The sequence below is a fragment of the Ricinus communis genome, chromosome 3 (assembly GCF_019578655.1).
Source record: "Ricinus communis isolate WT05 ecotype wild-type chromosome 3, ASM1957865v1, whole genome shotgun sequence".
Taxonomy (NCBI): domain Eukaryota; kingdom Viridiplantae; phylum Streptophyta; class Magnoliopsida; order Malpighiales; family Euphorbiaceae; genus Ricinus; species Ricinus communis.
The window spans coordinates 24,112,528-24,134,189 of record NC_063258.1 but is presented as its reverse complement, the minus strand read 5'-3'; the positions used below and the strand labels follow the sequence as shown (position 1 = coordinate 24,134,189).

Genomic DNA, 21,662 nt, shown 5'->3' with positions numbered 1-21,662 from the left:
CAATTTTTTGAAAGTATTCTTATCAAATTTTCTATAAAAACTATAATTCTAAAATTTAAAAGTGTAAAAGTTAATTGCATGTAATAATATCCAATATTAATTATATAAAGATATTTAACGATTACTTATTAAACTAACAACTAAAAAAGAAAATAAACTATCATTTAGATCAGATCAAATAGGAAAAGGAAGACTATAAAATAGAGAAAGAAAACAAAATAATTAAATTTATTTTTAAATAATTGAATAATAGATAAATAATAGTATGTGAAAATAAATAAAAATCTAAAGTATTTTTAGTAAAACCCGAAATTATATATAACAAATTACAATTAGGGCTCCTTGAAATTAAAAGAGAAGAAAAGGGGAAGGTAAGAAATAACTGGCTGGTTTACCCTTTTTTATTTTATTTTTTTTCAGAAAAAGAAAAATCATAGAAAGCAGTTCTTCAGGTTATTCCATTACGAATGATCACTGTCAAAGTACAAAAATCTCCCTAATTTCAACCATAATGATGCCAACATTGCTGCAACATGTCACATGGTGCTCATACAGGAAAGTAAAACGAAAGCAGAAGACTTGCCCACACCAAACCCTAATATCACCACCATATAAAACAAAAGCAACCAAAACCATAGAATACAGCAAAAAAGAAAAAGAAAATTGCTGCCAGAAGACATCTGATACCATGCATGTCTCTACTCAAGGAAAATAAAACAAAAACGCAGCTATTTTATTTCTCAAAGATTTACTAAATGAAAATATAGGGAAAACGTGTAAATATTTAAAAAAAAAATAGATATATTATTTATAAATATTGATTTTTATCTAATAATTCACCTAAAAGTAAATATCACCATAAAAATAATAAATTAAGTGCACAAATCGAATATTAAGTATATAAAAAATAGAAATATTGCAATCTTTTATTTTTTAATAAAAAAAATTTCAAAATAGAAATACACTTCCATTTAAGGTCTACTTGAGGTCTTAAGTTGATCTTTTTATGCAACAGCAGTATATATATTAGTTTACTTAATCTTTATTTTTGTAACCAGGATGTGGAGGATTAGAGTAACAAGCACACAGCATGAAATAGCTAACATGTTCTTTTCATTTTTAATGTAAAGCAGGAAAAAGAAAAAAAAGGTTCCCGAGTCATTCTTCTATAGCTAACTGTAAGTTGCACCTGCAGAGAAAATACCGCAGCCACATGCAAGCCTAGATTTCTATGTAAAGAGACATATACAATTGAAACAAACCTGTAAATGTTGATGCGCGAGCATTCAACAAAAAGATACTTCAATTAAGATGAGAAAATCAAAGGTGAAAGCAACAAAAATGAAAAGGAGAAGCGAATCCCTGAAACCCTCACTAATTACCGCAACATAATTATTAATTGGAAGTGATACTAGTTGCGTACCCAAAAAAATAACGCAGACTCGCACCGATCCTGCATCAAAGAGGATAATAATCACATTAGTAAGGAAAATGAATGTATATGCATCATTGCCCATGATAAAGACACCACGTCGCGGCACTTAAATAGAGAACGGGATAAGATGCTTACCTTTCAGAAGGAACAACCTTTGAGTAACTGAAAATTTACAGTTCGGGATTAATCTACAAGCTAAATGCATGTTCCCTCTAACAACATCAATTTCTTTTTATCCTCCATTTCTTACTTGATGACTATGCCATGCCGCAGTTCTTCCTATTGAAGGGGAAATGATGTTTAAGTGTCCAAATCACTTGGTACTCCCACTTTCAACTGGTTTACGCGACAAGTTTTCAGACTCCTCTGATACACCTGTTTTTGATTTTTCACTTTCTGCCGCTTTCTTCATTTCTATCTCAAGCTGCTTGCAATTCTCCTCATGCGCTTTGTTGAACAATTTCACAAAATTGAGCAGAGTTGAAACAACTGCAGATTTATATTCTTTACAACATGAGATTTGAAGTAATTACACTGAAAGCAAACTAGGAACTGTTTGTGACTCTAAAGTGAACTGAATCAAAAGATTTTTCTTGGTATAAGCAAATCCAACAATGCATAATGTTTGGAGGGCCACAGTCAGGAACAGTAGAAAGGTATTTCTGCTGTTTCTTGAAAGAGACATCATGCAGATGTATTTATAAAAATAACACGGTAGGAATATATAAAATAAACTCCTCATCACTCTGTATCATAATGTGGGATTCGGCGGAACCAAATCCAAGAAGATTTATGGCATATGCTGTGACTTAATAATTGAGCATGTGCCTCTAAAAGCTGCTTAACCTATCTTAAATTGGCTATGATGGTATTTGAAATGATAAGAGCACCAAATATGGAGAGGCTCAACAGTTGGTTCACCCTGTACTGAACCTTTCCAATTTCAAGCATATCTTCCACCATCTCATATTACTCCCTTCCATCACTTTCTCTCCGCTGCCCTCACACACATAAACAGAAAGCTACAGGTCAACAAATTAGCCACAAGTGAAGCCCACATCACGTGAAACTTGGCAAATGACTTGAAGTCAACTCGCATAGAATTATTCTTTGAACATTATCTTTCAACTTCCAGAATTCCCACTTTTACAACTTAGATTTACATCGACCTTAGAGAATATCAAGAGGTTAAACCTCTCCAAAAATTTAATAATGAAAAGTGCAAATAATTAACATCTTGCTATGAGACAATTGCATAGAATGATTTTGATTCCCTCTTCCACAACTACAGCAAAGACACCTAACAAGTAATAAGATATGTACTTTTACTGGAAGGTAAAGCTTTGTAGAAGTTGCAGGAACTCAAGTCCAATGAAACCATGCATAGATATTTTATCTATTTCTTTCTAATTGCATCTTAGGTAACTCAACCATGAAGAAATCAGCTTCTTGGGCTTGTTTTCGTACTCTTTTGTTATGAATGGCTCCTTTATACTGATAATGGCACTATAATATCACACCCATTGGACACCTCATTATAAGGAGCTGCTTCAACATTGAATTAACAGAGTGCACATAACCTCCCATGCAACTTGAAAAAGAAAATACTTAGAAATGGGAAAAAGTGGGGATTAAAGCAGGATGAGCAAATCGGAGAATTGCAGCAATATTCAAATGTAATAGGAAAATGCCGGCCAATCTGTACAGAATTTCTTTGATCTTTAATGTATGGTAGTGAGTGTTGGGTAGTGAAGAAACAGCGCAAAGACATGATTATCCAGGCAGAAACGAAGATGAATGTGCAGAGGTAAAAGGGTGGATCAGATAAGAAATGAATGCATTGGTAGGGAGGAGAAGATAGAATTCTTAGGAAAAGCTGAGAGGAGAGACTGAGATGGTTCAGTCATGTGTATTGGCAAACACTCCTACACAAGGTTTGAGTGTGTTGAAGTTGTATACGTTACGAAAGCAAAGGGCAGACCTGAGATGGAGTGGAAGGAAGGCCCTTAATGTTTCTTTAATGTTTCTGAAGATATAACCCTAAACCAAAGGCAAAGAAAAAAGAATGTAATCATAACCATTAGTTTCAAATTATGGCTTAGTTGTGTATTTGGATCTCTGAAGGTTACTCTGGTTCGAGCCTAGTCAATTTTTTAGGCTCCAAGCATTTGAGCAAAAATATTTCGCCTTATATTGATAGGTGCACTCAAAGATTGAACTCCAAAAGATATCCTACTCTAATTAAATCAGGAACATTATCTCCAAAAACATATTGGCTTAGCTAATTGTACATATCATCAAGGTAATAAAAGCATAGGAGTTATCATACTATAACCTCTCAAGTGTTTTGGAGCAGTAACTGAAAAGTCAATAGTGTTAAAAAAGTTGATATAACTAAATAATACCTTGTTCAAAGGGACAGCGTGCTGGATCTTCTCCAAAGTAAAGAATTAAAGCATCCACATTTCTACCCTGTGATATTGTCAAGGCCCAGGCAAAGTCTAGGTTCATATAATGGACACTACAAAAAATCACTAATCTTCAAAGGAAAAGAACTAAGACTTACCACTCCAGAGTACAAAGAAGCCAAAGACCTCACTTCAGCTTCAGCAAAACGAAGGAACTCCTTCAGAATCTAAAATAGAGCAAAATCATATGAGAAATAATGGATTGTACTTATTAGCAATGCTTGCTTGCACATGTGTGTAGCGAAGTTGAAGATTAAAAGTTGATTGATATGCATATATTGATATAACTGTTATTGAAACTAGTACATGAGAAATTTTCATGGTTATTATTGAGAAGCAAGAACTGTTCCATTCAGCTGCACAGTTTTGATAGAGACATTAAATTCCAATGCTTCTCATACTTCCCTGCTAATTCAATTAGGTTGAAGCTTCTCTTCAAAGAATTCAAATACGATCAATGACACCATAATGTGCCCTGATTTTCTTTAATATCACATTTATAGTACCCTTATAGATCAGTTTGGTCCTTTTTGGAAGTTAGGTCAAGGTTGCTGTATAGAAGTGTAGTACATTGAAAATCCAGCAATCTATTCCATAGGATCAGTAAAGATAATTCTTTATCCAATCAGACTCCTTACTTGATATTTGGTTACACCTGTAATTAGTTCATTAACCACATCATCAGCAGCTCCTTATTATACTCTTACACACTCTGCAATTGTTAATTATCCAAAATATACAGCTGGATATATGCCTGGACATTTCAATTCTTTACAGTTCTGAAAGCAAGTGCATCCCAAAGTTGCCTATACTTTTATGCATCTATACAAGGCCAATAGTAATTTCTCGAGGTTAACATAATGATCAAAAGCCCAACCACAACTAAAACGTATTATTTTAAATACTGGTACATGTGCCAAATGACCTTAGCAACAAATAATAAGCTCGAGTACTTAAGCCAATAAATAGTAATTCCTTAAAGATAAGAAGTTAATAAGGAACTATATGTGTCTGGCATGGTAGACATCCTATTGGCATTAGTCAACTGTTATCCTTAAAAATTACCTTACGAAAATTGTCTGATATTGGACCATCACTTTCAGATGTGGATAGTTCCTGTACAATTTTTTCCAATCCCTTGCTTATGGCTTGCATTTCCTCTGCCAAAAATTTTAATTGTATCTAGGAGCAAAATGTACATTTCTGTCAGACACTTTCTTCTAGTTTTTTCTTAGAACAACCAGTATAAGAAATAATAATACCTTTGATGCAGATTCCAAACTGGCAAGGTCTTTTGAAAAATCTAGAAGTTCTGGTAGCTTGTCCGCCAGCACCTATAGCATATCAATCAGAATTACAGTGATTCACAAATTTTTCTGTGAATGAGGAATAGTATGCTGCCATAATATAACCTAAAACATAGCATCTTAAAGTTTGATGCCCAAAGTTTCAAACTAAACAAACAAGACTTTGTGAAAATGGTAAGAAGCCTGGTTTGCTGCATGTATACACAATTTATCATCTAGAGAACTCAGTCTTGTGTCTACCACTACAAAAGATTATCATGAAAAAACACCTAATGAAAACAAAAATAATAGTAAAAATCAGAAAATTGAAAAAATAACAAACATAAACTGAACAAGCACATCAATGATGCATCAAATCCGTAGAAAAACTTAAATAATTAAAGGATGACGGAGTTAAAACTGGGGTTTGGACAGTTCACCTCGAAGAATATTAAGAATCCAGCAAATTCTCTTTTCCGCAAAATGGACAAGTTGGAATAGGTGTATGGAGACAGTTTTGTATATCTAATATGATCTGTCCTACGGTATTAAAATACTAAACCTGAAAATCAGCCCTCAGTTATAGGTATATAAACACTCAAAAACCCGATTATATCCAAAAGGAAAAGAATTAGAAAAAGAAGCAATTGGAGACTAGTAAAATAAAGCAATGTCTTATTGACCTGGACTTGCCTCCACAACTTAATAAGACCTTGGCCATTTTTATCACCTTTATAGGTTCTTCATTTACAGTTATATCTTAATCCAAATATACGATAATTACTCATCAACATATTCACCCTCACTTTTCTTTCCTTTCCATAGTCCCCATGATGCCTTGCAGAAAGACGGAGCACAGTTATTGGTGTGATTATTCCATGGCCAAATTTAGCCCCTCAATCTTTTCAAGATCCATATGTAAACTACAAGTTACATGTTGCTTGACCAACTAGAAAATTTACTCAAGGTTGACCCTATGGCTATCTCAGAATACAATCCATTTCCTATAAGAAGCATTTTTTACTCAACTGGTTCAGAGTAATTGGCAAACTGATGGACGAAAAAATCATTTCTGCCTATCTATGAAGAGATAGACCATTGAATTTCTCCAGATCTAGAGTGCATGTCTGAGAAGGTAATAACAACACTCTGAATGATATGTATGCATGTAGCAAACTAAAATGCTGTATGCATGTTCTCCTGATTCAGCCAATGAGACATAAGTATATATAGTGAACGCAACTGTCAAATCAAAAACCCAAATAAAATGACTCATTGATCCAAAAAGTAGCAGACTGGTAAGTTGCATAACCAAATTGATGGGTTGGTGAGTCCCTTGGGCGCCTGAACCTGAAATTAGCAGTTATTGGCTACCTCATGTTGTGTGTGCACATGTCAAATTTACCTAAATGAGCATGTAACATAAGAAAATAAATATCTATTCCAGATCTGTTTCTAGTTATGACATATTTTACTGGAATAAAAGAAATGCAGATGCACAGAATGTATCAACACATTAAGCCACAGAAAACAATATAAGTTCCCATAGAATTCCAAATCAGTTCAATGAATAATCAATCTTCATGAGAAAAATTCATCAAGTAACAAACCTTACAAAGATAATGCATGAGAGTTATCTTGTTGTTCCTTGCCCGTGTGTCAGTTAACTTAAGAAGACTATCCAACCTAAATCCAATAGCAGAGCCTATAAAACGAAATAAAAAAACTGGAATTCAATAGAAAGAGAGTAATTGTATTACCAGTAGAAAGGAACATTCTACTATATATTAAGATTTCAAGCACATGTAATGAAATAGATGTAAACAAAGCAGAATAAAATTTAGGTAACATTTGCCAATCATTCTAATCTAGGAAAAACAGAACTGTAAAGCAAAAGGAGAACTGCAATTGAGTGGTGTTATTGCCAATTTCTCCATCAGGAATCCTCCATAGTGAACAATTTTTCCAACTATTGCTTAACTCTCAGCCAAAATAAATTTAATGTGATTCTACTTTAGGTTATATCCATTTCTTTAGTCATGCTTATGTATGTATGTATGCAAATATAAGATCACTTTCAATATCCTAGTGCCTCTTGAAGATGTGGAATGAAGTAAAGAGTAACATACTTGACCTTGACAGGATCAACTGTCTCCCATACTCATGAAATGTCATCAAGACTTAATATAATCTACCAAATGAAAAACGTAAATGTACGATGGAATAGCAGTTCAATCTTTTATTTATGGATTTGTCAGCTATCTGTTAAAAGATATCTGAGTCCTGTTCCTAAGTTAACTCTTCTATACAGAAGTTCGCCAAAATTACTGATAACAGTAACAAAATATTGAATAATAGAACTATTACAAAAATTTTAAAAAAGAATCTATGGTTAACTAATCAATGGTTAACAGTAACAAAATATACTAGCAGTTCAGTCTTTTAAGGCTTCCAATTCTAGTATATAACTAGTCAACTCAATTTATGAGTAATTTGACACTCCCACATCAATGGTTGATGGTCTATGAGATTATGTAACAATGCAAAGCACATAATAATCACCTCATTTCTTAGTAAAGGCAGATAAGCATTTAGTGACAAATACAATATAATACTTCTGTGAAAAAGCTGAGCATCCTTTGAGTCTCTTCCCCATATATAAATAATTCAAGACTTAATCACAACAATTTACTCTCCTCAACGTAAGCATCTACTATATATAGACCTAGCCTAAGAAGGGAAACAGAAAATACACATATTTACAGCATACAGTGAATGTGATAAATCAGATCCCTACTTTTCAGCATATAACAAAGATGCTAGCCTGTCATGTGACAGCTAGCATTGACATTTCGAAGTTCTCCAGCACACAAATTGGAGCCCTTAGAGGCCTTGTGCAATGTGAGTAACTCCATGACGGCAAAATAGAATACAAATAAAATTCTGGACTCACCCCTGGCAGTTCCCTGGTTCAGAGCATTTCCTAGAGACAGAATTGTCTGCATGACTTTTTTCAATTTCGCAGAATTCCTAATCTGATTAGAGGATCAGAAGTGTGAAGCCAACGTCTTGATAGTTACCAAAGAGGTTAAAACGAGAAAAGTAATACAGTGTAACTTACCTCTTCTGCTGTGGAGTTCACCACATTCAGGCTTTTTCTAAGATCAGAAACCTAAATAGAAAATAAAAGAGGTAGATCCATACTTAACACAAAACTGAGAATAACTAGCAAGTGTATAACTAAATGCATCTGCTAACCTGAGAATGAAACTGCATCTTAAATGAGAAGACTCTGAGCTTAGATTCTACTCTTGGTACTTGCATTAACTCTAAGAAAAACTGCCAAAGATATCCACAAAAATATTAGAAAGAAAGAGAAATACACAGTTGTAATCCAACAACATAAATATTTCAGCATTTATCTTGCGTTTTTGTCTTTTTTTTATTCTTATTACAAGGGTTTTCCTGTCAATTTGAGTTAAATCCTTCTGTATAGGGAAAGAATGTTAATGTTAGTTGCAGGATTTCTGTGGTCTTGGCCCAACGCAGGAGTTCTTCTCATTAGGAGAGTAGGGAATGAAATACGTCTGATTACATCAGCATCAAGTAGTCATTTTCCACTTTTCAGTTTCATAAATTTAATAGTAAAAAAGAAGCCTTGGTGCAACAATATGGCTGCTACTATTTTCTACAAAAATAACCTCCTTCCAACATAAGGCGAATGCTATGTATATCAAGCCCCACAAATGTTCAATGCTCAAAGTCTCATACACTAGGAGGCCCTGATATTTTTAAAAGCAGTCCAATTATGGTTGCTCAGAAAAACCGAACATTATCCTCGGTGCTTGATGCAGTCAAAAGAGAGGAGCTGGGGGAGAGAGAGGTGATAAAACAGATAGAGGTATGTTCGATTCTAAAAGAACAACAAAGAAATCCGTCAATACTTTTCCAAATGTGATGTTTCATTTCAGTTATTACTTCTTCTTTTTTTTATATTTCCAACAGATAAATGACCAAGCAGAAATAACATGCCACGGACCTGTTCACATTTTCCTAGCTTTTCCTTTTCTCCAATGTAGCCCTGAAAAAAGAAATGTAAAATATAATTACAACTCGGAGAAAAGGACTAGCATCTCATTCTACCAACTGCTGACCAGTGAACAGAGGCAAAGAGATAAACAATGAAAAACATTCTGTCCAAAGTAAGGATGAATGATAATAGAGAAAAAAATATCAAATTCACAAAGGAAAATACCTTAAGTAGTTCCATCTCCTCTTTTGTTGGACAGAACTTGATGAGGTTCTCAAGTTGATCTACATCTAATGCTGTATCCTCAAGCGCAAGCACTGAACTCTAAACCATAGATTAAATTCGCATGCCAAATCAGAAAGTATTTCCTCCTTAGTATAATGTGCTCAGAACTGATAACTTCCAAAGAATTTAAATAAAATCATTTCTGGTTCCCAAAAAATGTTCTAAAAAACTCCAGGGATCTTATAACCTTCATAATAAGAGTTCCTGGAAATGAATTATAGCATAACAAGAATAAGAGAGGAAAAGAAAATAAAAATCTCCGGTATATGTAGCGGGCACAGGAGAAAAGGCAGTGGTGCAGTCAAGAATTACAAGCAAATGAAAGTAGTTATGCATAATGACAAAACACATAGTTATATGTTATCTGCTATTCAACTCTTATAATTAATTAAACTTGAAAAATGATGCAACATCCTATAGATTTTGTTGTTTTAGGGGAAAAAAGAGTAGAAATGAAGAGAGGAAAAATATGCAGAAGAAAGAAAGAGGAAAAGAAAAAAGGATGAATTAGGGAAAAAGTGCCTGCGACAAGTGACGCTTAAACATGAAAGCAGCAATAGCAATAATTATGAGAAAAAAAATTAATGATGGAAGGATTAAGGCAAGAGCAAATCATTGTAGCTGAAAAGAATAGCGAGGACAAAATGATGCAGCTACAGAGACAATAAAATCAGGTTTGAAATGATAATAGTAAAGTCCAATACTAGATTCATTTATATTCAAACTGGATCAAAGTCCATAACAATAATATTCAGAAGAAAGAAAAAAGCACATACTAGCAAGATTCAATGGAGAAATTAGCTTACCATTAATTCATTTAATGGCACTTTCACCTTAGAAAGCATGATTTCACAATTATAAGCTCGTCTGTGTTCAATCTGCAAAGGAAAAGAAAATATGATACACAAGTAAATGTCATATCGCGTGCTAGCCTCCTAAAAGTAACTCAGCTTACCAACACCCAACACAGGACTTTAGCAGATTCAATTAATCTCAATATGCTTCAGATTTGTTCTAGCATCATGTTTGAATACTAATTAATATCAATCCATCACTACCGATGCAAGAGAATCAGGGGTTAGAAGATAAATTGCTGTTTACTATGAAAACTAACATAAAGGTTCTTAACTCATTAGCCAAATAATTTGTATGCCAAACTTGTGATATATGCACGCTCGAGCTTTTTTCTTTCAATCTCCTTCCTTACACCATAACTCTTGTTTGTGGAAGGAAAGAGTAAGATTCCATTATATTAAAAATAAGGTTACAGGCCCCTCTTTATATATCTAAAACTGAAAGCTATAAAACAGGAAACTTATATCTACAGATTTGGTAACAGACTCCCAAATCTCCTAAAATCATGGGATAAGAAAAACTGATCTGTTAGCTGTAGATCTCCTAGATATTAGCCCCTAATATTGCTAACAGATCTTTAAACATAAATCTCTCTATAATTCTACACTCCCCCTCAAGCTGGGCGGTAAATATTAATTAACCCCAGCTTGGAACTCAGATCATCAAACACCTTTCTCGATAGAGCCTTGGTAAGAATGTTTGCTGTCTGAAGACATGTAGGCACGTACAACATCTTGATTATTCCTTCCTCTATCTTCTCCTTTATAAAATGTCGATCAATTTCCACATGTTTTGTTCTATCATGATGAACTGGATTTTTGGCAATGCTGATTGCTGATTGATTATCACAGAACATTTTCATAGGTTCTTCATCTGAAATTTTTAATTCCTTTAGCACCCTTTTTAACCAAATTCCCTCACAAATACCGTGTGCCATTACCCGGAATTCAGCTTCCGCACTGCTTCTTGATACCACTGACTGCTTCTTACTTCTCCAAGTGACCAAATTTCCCCACACAAAAGTGCAATATCCTGAAGTTGATCTTCGGTCTTGAACTGATCCTGCCCAATCTGCATCGCTGAACACTTCAATATCTCTTCTTTGGTTCTTCTCAAAAAATAATCCTCTGCCTGGTGTTAGTTTCAGGTATCTCAGGATTCTATACACAGCTTCCATGTGTTCTTCATTTGGATTGTTCATGAACTGACTTACCATGCTAACAGCAAATCCAATGTCTGGTCGTGTGTGAGATTGGTATATTAGTTTACCTACTAATCTTTGGTATCTTCCTTTGTCCACGGGTGCACAATTTTCCTTAGCTCCTAGTTTGATAGTTGGATCCATAGGAGTATCTACCGGCTTACACCCGAGCATTCCAGTCTCTTTTAAGAGATCTAGGACATATTTTCTCTGTGAGACAGAGATTCCCTTTCTTGACCTTGCAATCTCCATACCTAGGAAATATTTAAGATTCCCAAGGTCCTTGATTTCAAATTCTGCAGCTAGTAAACTTTTGGTGGTGCAGATTTCCTCTTCATAGTCTCCTGTTAGGATTATGTCATCCACATACACTATGAGAACAACAAGTTTTCCTGCAGAAGAGTGTTTAACAAATAGTGTATGGTCCGTCTGACATTGAGAGTAGCCATGCTTCTTCACTACCTTTGTGAATCTTTCAAACCAAGCTCTTGGAGATTGCTTGAGCCCATATAGCGATCTCCTAAGTTTACAAACCTTGTTGCATGTAGTTTGTGTCTCAAATCCGGGGGGAATTTCCATGTACACTTCTTCAGTTAGGTCCCCATTTAGAAAGGCATTCTTGACATCTAGTTGGTGGAGAGGCCAGTCAAGGTTTGCAGCCAAAGATAATAAAACCCGAATCATGTTTAACTTGGCTACTGGAGCAAATGTCTCCTCATAATTGATTCCATATGATTGGGTGAATCCCTTTGCAACCAGTCGTGCCTTGAACCGATTAACACTCCCATCTTCATTATATTTTACTGTGAAGATCCATTTGCAGCCTACTGGGCGTTTCCCGGTTGGTAAGTCAGAGATTTCCCAAGTTCCATTTTTCTCTAGTGCATGAATTTCTTCATACACTGCTGATTTCCATTCTGGTGAGCTGAGAGCTTCTTGTATATTATTAGGAACTTGGATGTTGTCGAGGTTGGCAACAAAAGCTTTGAACTTCGGTGACAATCCTTCATATGACACAAATGTGTATATCGGATGTTTTGTGCATGATCTTACCCCTTTTCTCACAGCAATAGGAAGGCCACTGTCATCATTAGTTTCAGGATTAGTGTTACCTGGTGGATCTTCACTTGATCTAGGACTTGAGTCAGACTCTTGGGTTTGCTCAAGAGATACTTGTTGTTCCATCTCCTTTTGGTTCTTTCTCCTCCTTGAGTAGGTAATCAATTCATCACTCTTTGTTGATTGAATAGTGTCCGGATTTTGAGGTGTGTCCAGTTTTGAGGTGGATTGTTGGCTTGATCTTGAGTAGGAGGTTCTAGGAAGTAAGAAGACTCGAGGAGAGATTTTGAGGAGGAAGTGATTCATGATTTAGTGATGGGCAAGTTTGGTCGAATTATGAGAGACATGAGGTGATTCTTCAATATCCCAAAGCCGATAGTCTAGGATAAAATTAGTCTCCCCCGAATATCGATTTGGGGAAATAAGGTTGTTGCTCGAAAGAATGTGACATCCATGGAGTGATAGAATTGTTTAGTGACCAGGTGAGTAGCATTTATATCCTTTTGAGTTGGAGAGTACCCAAGGAAAATACATTTATGAGCTCTAGGATCAAGTTTGTCCCGGTGTTGTTGATGGACATGAACAAAAGCTGAACACCCGAAAACTTTGAATGGGATGGTGGAGATAAGACGAGTAGTGGGAAAGGACTGAAGGAGAATTTGACAGGGAGTCTGGAAGTTAAGAATCCGAGATGGCATCCTATTTATGAGGTATGCAGCAGTAAGGATGGCTTCACCCCAGAAATATTTTGGTACATGGGTAGAGTACATAAGAGATCGAGCCACATCAAGAAGATGCCGATTTTTCTTTCGGCAATACCATTTCTTTGAGGAGTGTTAACAGGAACTTTGGTGAACAATACCATGACTCATGAGATAATCATTAAGGCTGGAATTGAAATACTCTTTGGCATTGTCAGTTTCGAATTTGAATTTTTGCTTGGAATTGTGTTTGGATCATGGTATTAAAGGTTTTGAAGATCTGGTTTGCCTCAGATTTTTCTTTCATGAGGAATACCCATGTGAGTCTAGTGTGATCATCAATAAATGAAATGAACCAGCGAGAACCAGTAACATTTTTTATCCTAGAAGGGCCCCATATATCACTATGAATCATGGAAAAAGGTTGAGATGCTTTGTAGGATCTGTTAGGATAAGAATTGCGAATATGTTTAGAGAATTGACAGATCTCACATTGAAATTCATTTGGATTTTTACTATGGAATAATGAAGGAAACAACTTCTCAAGATACAAGAAATTTGGATGACCTAACCTATAGTGCCATAACATAATTGCACTATCATTATTAGACTGACTCACAGACAAAGAAACAGGACTACTGGACACTGAACAATCTGATTGATGAATTGCTCCTTGAGGAGGATCATTAACCTCTAGAAGATAGAGCCCCGAACACATCTTAGCACTGCCAATTGTCTTCCCCGAGTCCAAGACCTGAAATACACACAGATTTGAGCCAAATTTAGTAACACAGTTGAGATCCCGAGTGAGTTTACTAATGGACAGTAAATTGCAATTTAATTTTGGTACAAGTAGAACAGAATCAAGAGTGATGTTCTCTGAAATTTGAACCGAGCCTGTACCAGCCATCTTTGAGAGTGAACCATCAGCTATTCGCACAGTCAAATTTTTATAGCATGGGGTGTAAGTTAAAAATAGCTTCTCATCTCCAGTCATATGATCAGAAGCTCCTGAGTCTATAATCCATGGACTGAGCCTCTCCTTGTTAGCATTTAGAGCACTTAAAAAATTACCTTTTGTGCCGGGGATCCGGTACCAACTACGGTGGGAGCCGGTGCGGGCAAGGATTGGTCGAACATTTTCGCAAGATCTCTATCTGTTCCTTGCTGAAGGGAGTTGGTTCGGGTGGAGGTTGTTCATCCATGGAAGCAAGGTTGCCTCGTCCTTCTTTGTCATTGGCAAACCGGGAAGGCCTCCAATCTGCTGGTTTGCCATGAATCTTCCAGCAGTTGTCCTTGGTGTGACCAGGACGTCGACAATGATCACACCATGGTCGCCCTTTCTTTGGTCTGTGATCGCTGTTGTTGTTGGATGGATTCCCTCTCACCACAAGTGCTGAACTCTCAGGATTTGTCATAGAATCTTGAGATCCCATCATGATCTTCTTTCGACTTTCCTCTCTCCGAACTTCTGAAAAAGCTTCTCGGATATTTGGTAGTGGTTTGGATCCTAAAATTCTTCCTCGTACTTCATCAAGGTTCTTATTTAATCCAATCAAAAATTTGTATATTCTTTTCCGTTCAATTATTTGTCTATACCTGATTCCATCATTCGGACAGCTCCAATTGTGCTCCTCGAACAAGTCTAGCTGCTGCCAATACCGATTGAGAGTGTTGAAGTATTGAGTCACTGTTAATTCTCCTTGGCGGAAGTCATGAAGAACACTTTCCACCTTGAATAATTCCGATGTATTCTCATTGTTAGAATATATTTCCTTGGCAGCATCCCAGATCTCCTTTGCTGTTTCATAGAGAAGAAAGTTTTCTCCAATGTCATTTGTCATGGAATTAATGAGCCATGACATGACCATATTATTTTCGGCATTCCAGACTTTGAACTTTTCATCCGTCTTGTTTGGTTTGGCAGCATCTCCGGTGAGATAATCATCTTTGCTCTTTTCGCATATGAACATCATTACGGAATGGGACCATTGGAGATAGCTGTTCCCATTCAGTTTGTGTCCTGTAATGGGCATGAGGTTACTATCATTGTTGGAAGCCATGGCTTCCTGATTGGAGGTGATTTGGGAAACGGTAGCTCTTGAATCACGTTTCCCGTATTTGGTCATATGAGGGAATTAGGGTTCAGAGATTGCTCTGATACCATCTTGTTTGTGGAAGGAAAGAGTAAGATTCCATTATATTAAAAATAAGGTTACAGGCCCCTCTTTATATATCTAAAACTGAAAGCTATAAAACAGGAAACTTATATCTACAGATTTGGTAACAGACTACCAAATCTCCTAAAATCATGGGATAAGAAAAACTGATCTGTTAGCTGTAGATCTCCTAGATATTAGCCCCTAATATTGCTAACAGATCTTTAAACATAAATCTCTCTATAATTCTACAATAACTATTATAAAATATTTCGTCCATCGCCCAGAAAAAGGACCTGAACAATACAATCTCTGAGCTTAAAAGATCACAGGAATAAATCATATTCTCTTTTATGCACTCTTCGCCAATTTATCACTCCTAGATTGCAAAAACTGTGCAGTCCATAACAGCTATTTAGGAAAAGAATAGACCAACTGAATATCATTTTCCAGGAAATAATGCTCTGGGATATAAATTTTAAAATTTCCAGTGACTTATGAATTTTAAAGATGTCTGATGTCCAAATGACATTGAACAATTGAGCTACCCAATATGCAAACAAGTCACCTTGTCTGCTTTTACTTTATCCTATATTATAGAAGTCTTAGTATAAAGTAGTACATAAAACAGTAGATTGAAAATGATTAAGGTTTAATATTTCGTTAAGTTTTTACTAAGAAAAATAAGATGTTATTTATCCTCTTACGGAATCCTTATAGTATGAAGTAGAACATATGGATTAAGAATGATTGTCACAAAAATTAAAATTACAATGATTGTACATGTGGTAAAATCAAAATGTAGGCGCACAAAACCTTCAAGTAACAAAAACAAGAATATAATTATGCACTTCATCAAATAAGGAGTCAATATTGGATTACCAATTGCACTTTATCAATTTTAGGTCCTGGCAAACCACGCACAATAGACTTCTTTTTATTATCTGCATTTGATATTGATGCTGAAAACAGATTCTCAAGCTCTGACATGTCAATCTCTGGAGCCCTATAAGGTGACAAACACAAAACGAATATAAGACTTAAAAGGTACTGAATACATATTCCAACAGATGATATATATTCTCTTGGATTGCACATACTTGGAGGCTTCTTCACTTTTCTGCGCCTCTGCCCATAAGCTTCCTTGGACAGCTCTTGTTAACTTTAACCAATGCAATGGCTTCAGCTTTTTGGTTTGTTGGCTCCTTGAACTTATGGTACGAGATAAGCGTCCCTTGATGCTGGAGGAACTGAGTGGCGGTGCAGGAGTGGGTGGTGCAGGGGATGGAGATTGAGACAAATTATAATCTCCATTACTTCCCATCTTTGAAAGACCTTTACCAAAAGGAAGGGGAGGAGGGGGTGCAGAAGGAGCATGAGAGGAATTGGAAAACAAAGTGGACGGAGGTGGCGGCGGCGGCGGCATCGTAGATGAAACTGTTGGAGTAGCTGCCTGCCCTGAATGAAGTGGAGGAGGAGGGGGCGGAGGGGGTCGAGCTCTAACAGCAGTGTTCTCCTTCAGAGGTGGAGTTGGAGGAGGTGGTGGAGTGGGAGGTCCAGGTTTAATGGGGCTGTTCTCCCTCAAAGGTGGCACTGGAGGAGGTGTTGATATTACTACAGGAGGAGTGGGAAGCAGAGGCAAGGTTGACTGGTTATCAGGAGCAGGTTGCTTGCTGTCTGATGACATCTGACATTTATCCCCTAAAGTTTCAGTCTCTTTGGTAGGTGAAGGATCTACTGGTTTTAGAGTTAAGAGACGGTGAGGAGGTGGTGATGAAGGTGGAAAAGATTTTGAGGCACTAGAATCCATGACAGGTTTCAGTGGTGGCGTTGATGGTGAAAAACAAACAGTTGAGGATTCTAAAGGTTCAGTTCCTGATGGAACTAACAAGTTTTGATTTGAGGCAGCTGTCGATACTATCTTATCAATGATGTCAGCATTTCCAGATGAGGCATCACTGTATATTAGAGGTTTAATGGCAGAATCTAAGGGTAACTGAGGTGGTTGTTTGCACATGAGATCAGACTGAATGGGAAGTTGAAGGTCGACTCGTATGTCTTTGTGTTTAGTCACCTCAACTACATCAGCACCTGGAGATGATTTTGGAGAGGGAACAGACTCAATCTTTTGTGCTGACAATGTGAAACTCTTTAATCCACTGTCCACAACCATGTGCTTATTTCTCTCTTGACGCTTTCTAGGACTTGTCTCAAGCTTTCGAGGGCTTAGAGGGCTAAGTTGACCCTGTTGCAAATCAATGTCAAACTTTTCTTGGACAATGTTAGATGCGCCAATATGTTGAAGCACATTAATTGCAGAATCTGCTTGAGAACCTGACCAGTCATCAGAGTTAAATATCTCATGAACTTTAACAAATGCTTCCTCTAGTAGACCTTCCTTTTCCTCTAAGCCAGGGAAATCTACTGCAACAACGGAATCAGCAGCATCCATCTCTGAGAAAAGAATCTTGACCCAGATAATACACTTCATGTTAGAAGAAAGAAAACGTGCACACATGCACATCCAAGTAAGAAAAGGAGCCACAAAGGGCTATGCGGAATATGGCAAAGAGTTATACCTCTGCTCTGAAGTCCTTTGGAAATTGATTCTTAGCATCCCACAATATATCAATTTCATCACGATTAAGTATCAAAATATTTGATCTAATGAAAGCTGTGTTAAACACAGCTCGAAACATCATCAGTTCACGTTCCATGTCATCATTTAAGCTGATACACTCAAGCACAACGTCCCCTTGGATACGGCAATTGATGTCAATCTTAACTAGCTCACATTCTGTCTGCAATATAATACAAAGATGCTCAATGGCCACACATAAGAGGCAGGATCAACTGGGCTTGTGGAGCAAAACAAATCAAAGGAGATAAAAACAAAAGTATTACCAATAAGAAATAGATAAAAATGAAATAATACATCCTCATACCCCTTCTTCAGATAGGATAGGCGCTTGAGTTCACCTTCTATAAACTAATAAAAAGATATGGCTTAGCTTGACCTCAGCCATATTTTCACTTTGCATCCCAAATTACTAAAGTCTCACAGTTAGATGTTCTGAAGCATAAATAACCTCGACAATCAGGATGTTACCTACTATCCCCATGGATAATTGATGATAAAGAATTAAGAATCATTACACTAAATAAATTTAATTAAAAAGCAACATGGGAAATAATTTATTAAGGCAGCCAAAGTGGTGTCTGCCATCAAAAACCCACTCAACCCAAAAGGCTAACCTTGTTGTAGTGAGGATCCAAGACTAAAGCACAATGTGTAATGCAGAAATTGAATTGTAAGATCAGTGCAGGAATTAAAATTTTTCAATTAAGGGATTGATTATGCTAAGGACTTGAATCGTGCAGTGTCAAGTGATCAAAGAGAGTAGGCCATGCTGGCTAATATGGTTTGATTAGACAACACATTGATAAAAGGGGCTAAAAGCAAATATTTTTAATGGCATGACATTTTATCTGAAGGTACTTTTGTTCTGATTTGAGGTGCAAAGCGCAAAAATATCAATTCAGTATTCTTGAAAAATCCGGAGTCATCAATAAATGATCTTGAGTCCCTTAAATATTGCCTACGAACTGGCTATGCTGGTTAATTCTCAACTTGTTTTTCATTCATTCATTCTGAAGCTTTTTGATGCGGTTATCTTGTTGCAGTTGTACAATTGTGAGGCTTAAAAGTTCACAGCTTGCAGTTATACATTTGTGAGGCTACTTTGATTCATATTAGGTTGCATGAAATTCTTAGTTATGGAGCAATTTTGGATTCCTGTTATTTTTCCTTGAGATCCATGTCCTCTATAAAGCCCCAGTGCCACTTAAACCCATCTTCATACAAAATAACGCCCCCCCTAAATAAACCACCTTCCAAGAACTCCAACTGAAGCTAATATAAAAAATAAGGACAACTGATATATATCAAAATACTGCCGTCTAAAGGTCAGCAAGAGTAGCGATGACTAGAAACCAAAAGATGAGCAAGTAAAGCACATAATGACCAGGACATGAGTTACCTGCTTATAAGCCCGGATAATTCTTCCTTTCTTAGGAGTTAAGCAAACAACGTTGTCCGATTCATCTGAAGGAGCATGCCCATAAATTCGGAACACCGGACGGCAACCCCCGTATCCATCAAAATTAGGAATAAATCTCAAAATAACACAATCCAATTTAAGAGTTCTATCCAGTGGAGGCCATTCTGAAGCCACGTTCCTCCTTGAAACATATTGTAAATACCTCAATTGAGAAGGGACAGGATTCAATGGTGACAGAAAGTGCACAAGCTCACGAGGAGCCTGTCTATATATCATGTCGAGAGTCTTCTGCTCTCCACTATACTGCTTCGTATAAATAAGTAATGACGCCAGCACAAAAGCAAGAACAGGCCAACCGCCTCTTTCACAATGCATAAGGAGAAGATTATGTTGCCCAAGCGAAAGCCAACTTTCGCCTGATCTTAAGAAATGATGAATCACCTCCATTTTAAGCAACGGGCAACCTTCATATTGCCGAGGGTATTCCATAATGGTCATATCAAATTCGGACAGGAGATGAGCAAGCTGGCTTGGTGTCTCACCCTCGCGGAAGTTAAACGCCAAGAATGAAGCATCAGGAAAATGTTGTTTAAGTTGACCAACTATTCCACTCATATATTTCTTATAATTCTCTTCTTGCCAAGCATCGGTGGTAAAGCAGTGATCAAACACTATTTTACACAGAAATGTAACTTCTGTTAGATCATGTCAAAATTCAAAATCTAAACCTAGTTGCTGTTTTCAAAGTGACAGAATTCGAGAATCTAATTCAATTTCATTCTAACTAATGACAAAAGGCACAACCATTAGCTACACACGAAATCAAAGAACACGAGTTTCAGCACTAAACACAAAATTAGAACAAAATAAACAAGTAAACAAATAAAAACGCACCGTATACACGCTCACAGATCTCGAGCAAACCATCAGGTGGTTTCCTGTAGAACAATTTTCGAAACAATGCCATTAATAATTAAAGAAAAAAAGGTAGAAACTTGGGATACTGAAAGAGTCTGATATAAAGATATAAAAGTAATCAAACTGTTTATTTCAAAACAAAAAGAACTTCTTATTGAATGCGATGTTTGTGTTAAGAATTGAAATTTGGCTTTCGCTTGAAGAGATGGATTAATTTTGATTTTGGGACTTTTTCTTTTCTTTTTTTTTTTTTTTCTTTTGTTCGTAAGTTCGTTGGTGAGAACTGGGATTTGATTCTTTGACGTTCACCTAACTGTCCTTGATGGCGGGTTTCATGACGTGGACACCATTAACCCCCGACATGTCAGCTTATGCCTGAGGGCGGTTTGGTAATTTTCTGATCTAATATTTAGAGAGATATGGATAAAGTGCCACGTTTTTCCGTTGAATGATTTTCCTTCTCAATTACTGTTATTTTGTTTTTGGCCTTTTGCAAATTGTAATATGTATATATATTCCATTCCAAATGTAGTCTCACTTTATTACTATGCTATTATTATCATAATTATAAAATTAAATTCATAATATATAATTTAATAATTTTTCTAATATTTAATATTAATTTATAATATTTTAAAAATAATAATAAATTAGTTATTTATAAATATTTTCTTAATTTTTAAAAAATACATATTCAAAAATAATTTATAATTAAATATAATATTAAAAATATAATTTAAGATGTTATTTTTTAAAATTAGAATTATTATCTAATATGAAAATTAATTTATTAGTTAATTAATATAACTAATATGTTAATTTTTAGGATAGAATTAATATTATTATTTTGTTAGAAAATTATTAATTAGTTAATATAACATTAAAATATAATTAAGATGCTATTTTTTAAGATTAGAGCTAATATTTAATTAAAAACGTAACTTATCAATCAATAAATTAATAGAAAAAACTATAAAATTACACCTAAACTTAAATTTTGTATATCAAAATAAATACACACGTGAAAATAAAAATTTTATGTGTAAAAAATTTAGTACATATATCAAAGAAATTTTAGGTTTTAGAAATTTATATATATATATATATATATATATATATATATAAATTTATTTATTTATTTATTTATAGATTAAGATGTAAATTATAAATTATTATATATAGTAAATTTATATTTGCTAGCTTT

At 35.6% G+C, this 21,662-nt stretch overlaps 1 protein-coding gene across 3 annotated transcripts; it reads right to left on the bottom strand.

Annotated features, from left to right (window-relative positions):
• Positions 1-1,091: 1,091 nt before the first annotated feature.
• Positions 1,092-20,954, bottom strand: LOC8276566 (formin-like protein 18). Of its 3 annotated transcripts, XM_015727684.3 has the most exons (18): positions 20,435-20,948; positions 19,520-20,211; positions 18,059-18,280; positions 16,580-17,946; positions 16,362-16,485; positions 10,311-10,382; positions 9,445-9,543; positions 9,229-9,270; positions 8,448-8,528; positions 8,311-8,361; positions 8,143-8,224; positions 6,800-6,894; positions 5,166-5,237; positions 4,969-5,085; positions 4,002-4,070; positions 3,841-3,907; positions 1,571-1,924; positions 1,092-1,453 (listed from the first exon to the last, which is right to left on the bottom strand). In XM_015727684.3, exons 1-17 carry the CDS (start codon positions 20,505-20,507, stop codon positions 1,749-1,751), a joined length of 3,501 nt encoding a protein of 1,166 aa, XP_015583170.2. In that variant the 5' UTR covers positions 20,508-20,948; the 3' UTR covers positions 1,092-1,453; positions 1,571-1,748. The 3 variants fall into 3 exon arrangements, with proteins under 3 accessions (XP_015583170.2, XP_048227684.1, XP_048227683.1); XM_048371727.1 differs by lacking the exon at positions 1,092-1,453 and having other exon boundaries at positions 1,906-1,924; positions 6,805-6,894; positions 20,435-20,954; XM_048371726.1 differs by lacking the exons at positions 1,092-1,453; positions 1,571-1,924 and adding an exon at positions 2,518-3,026 and having other exon boundaries at positions 6,805-6,894; positions 20,435-20,954.
• Positions 20,955-21,662: the final 708 nt, after the last annotated feature.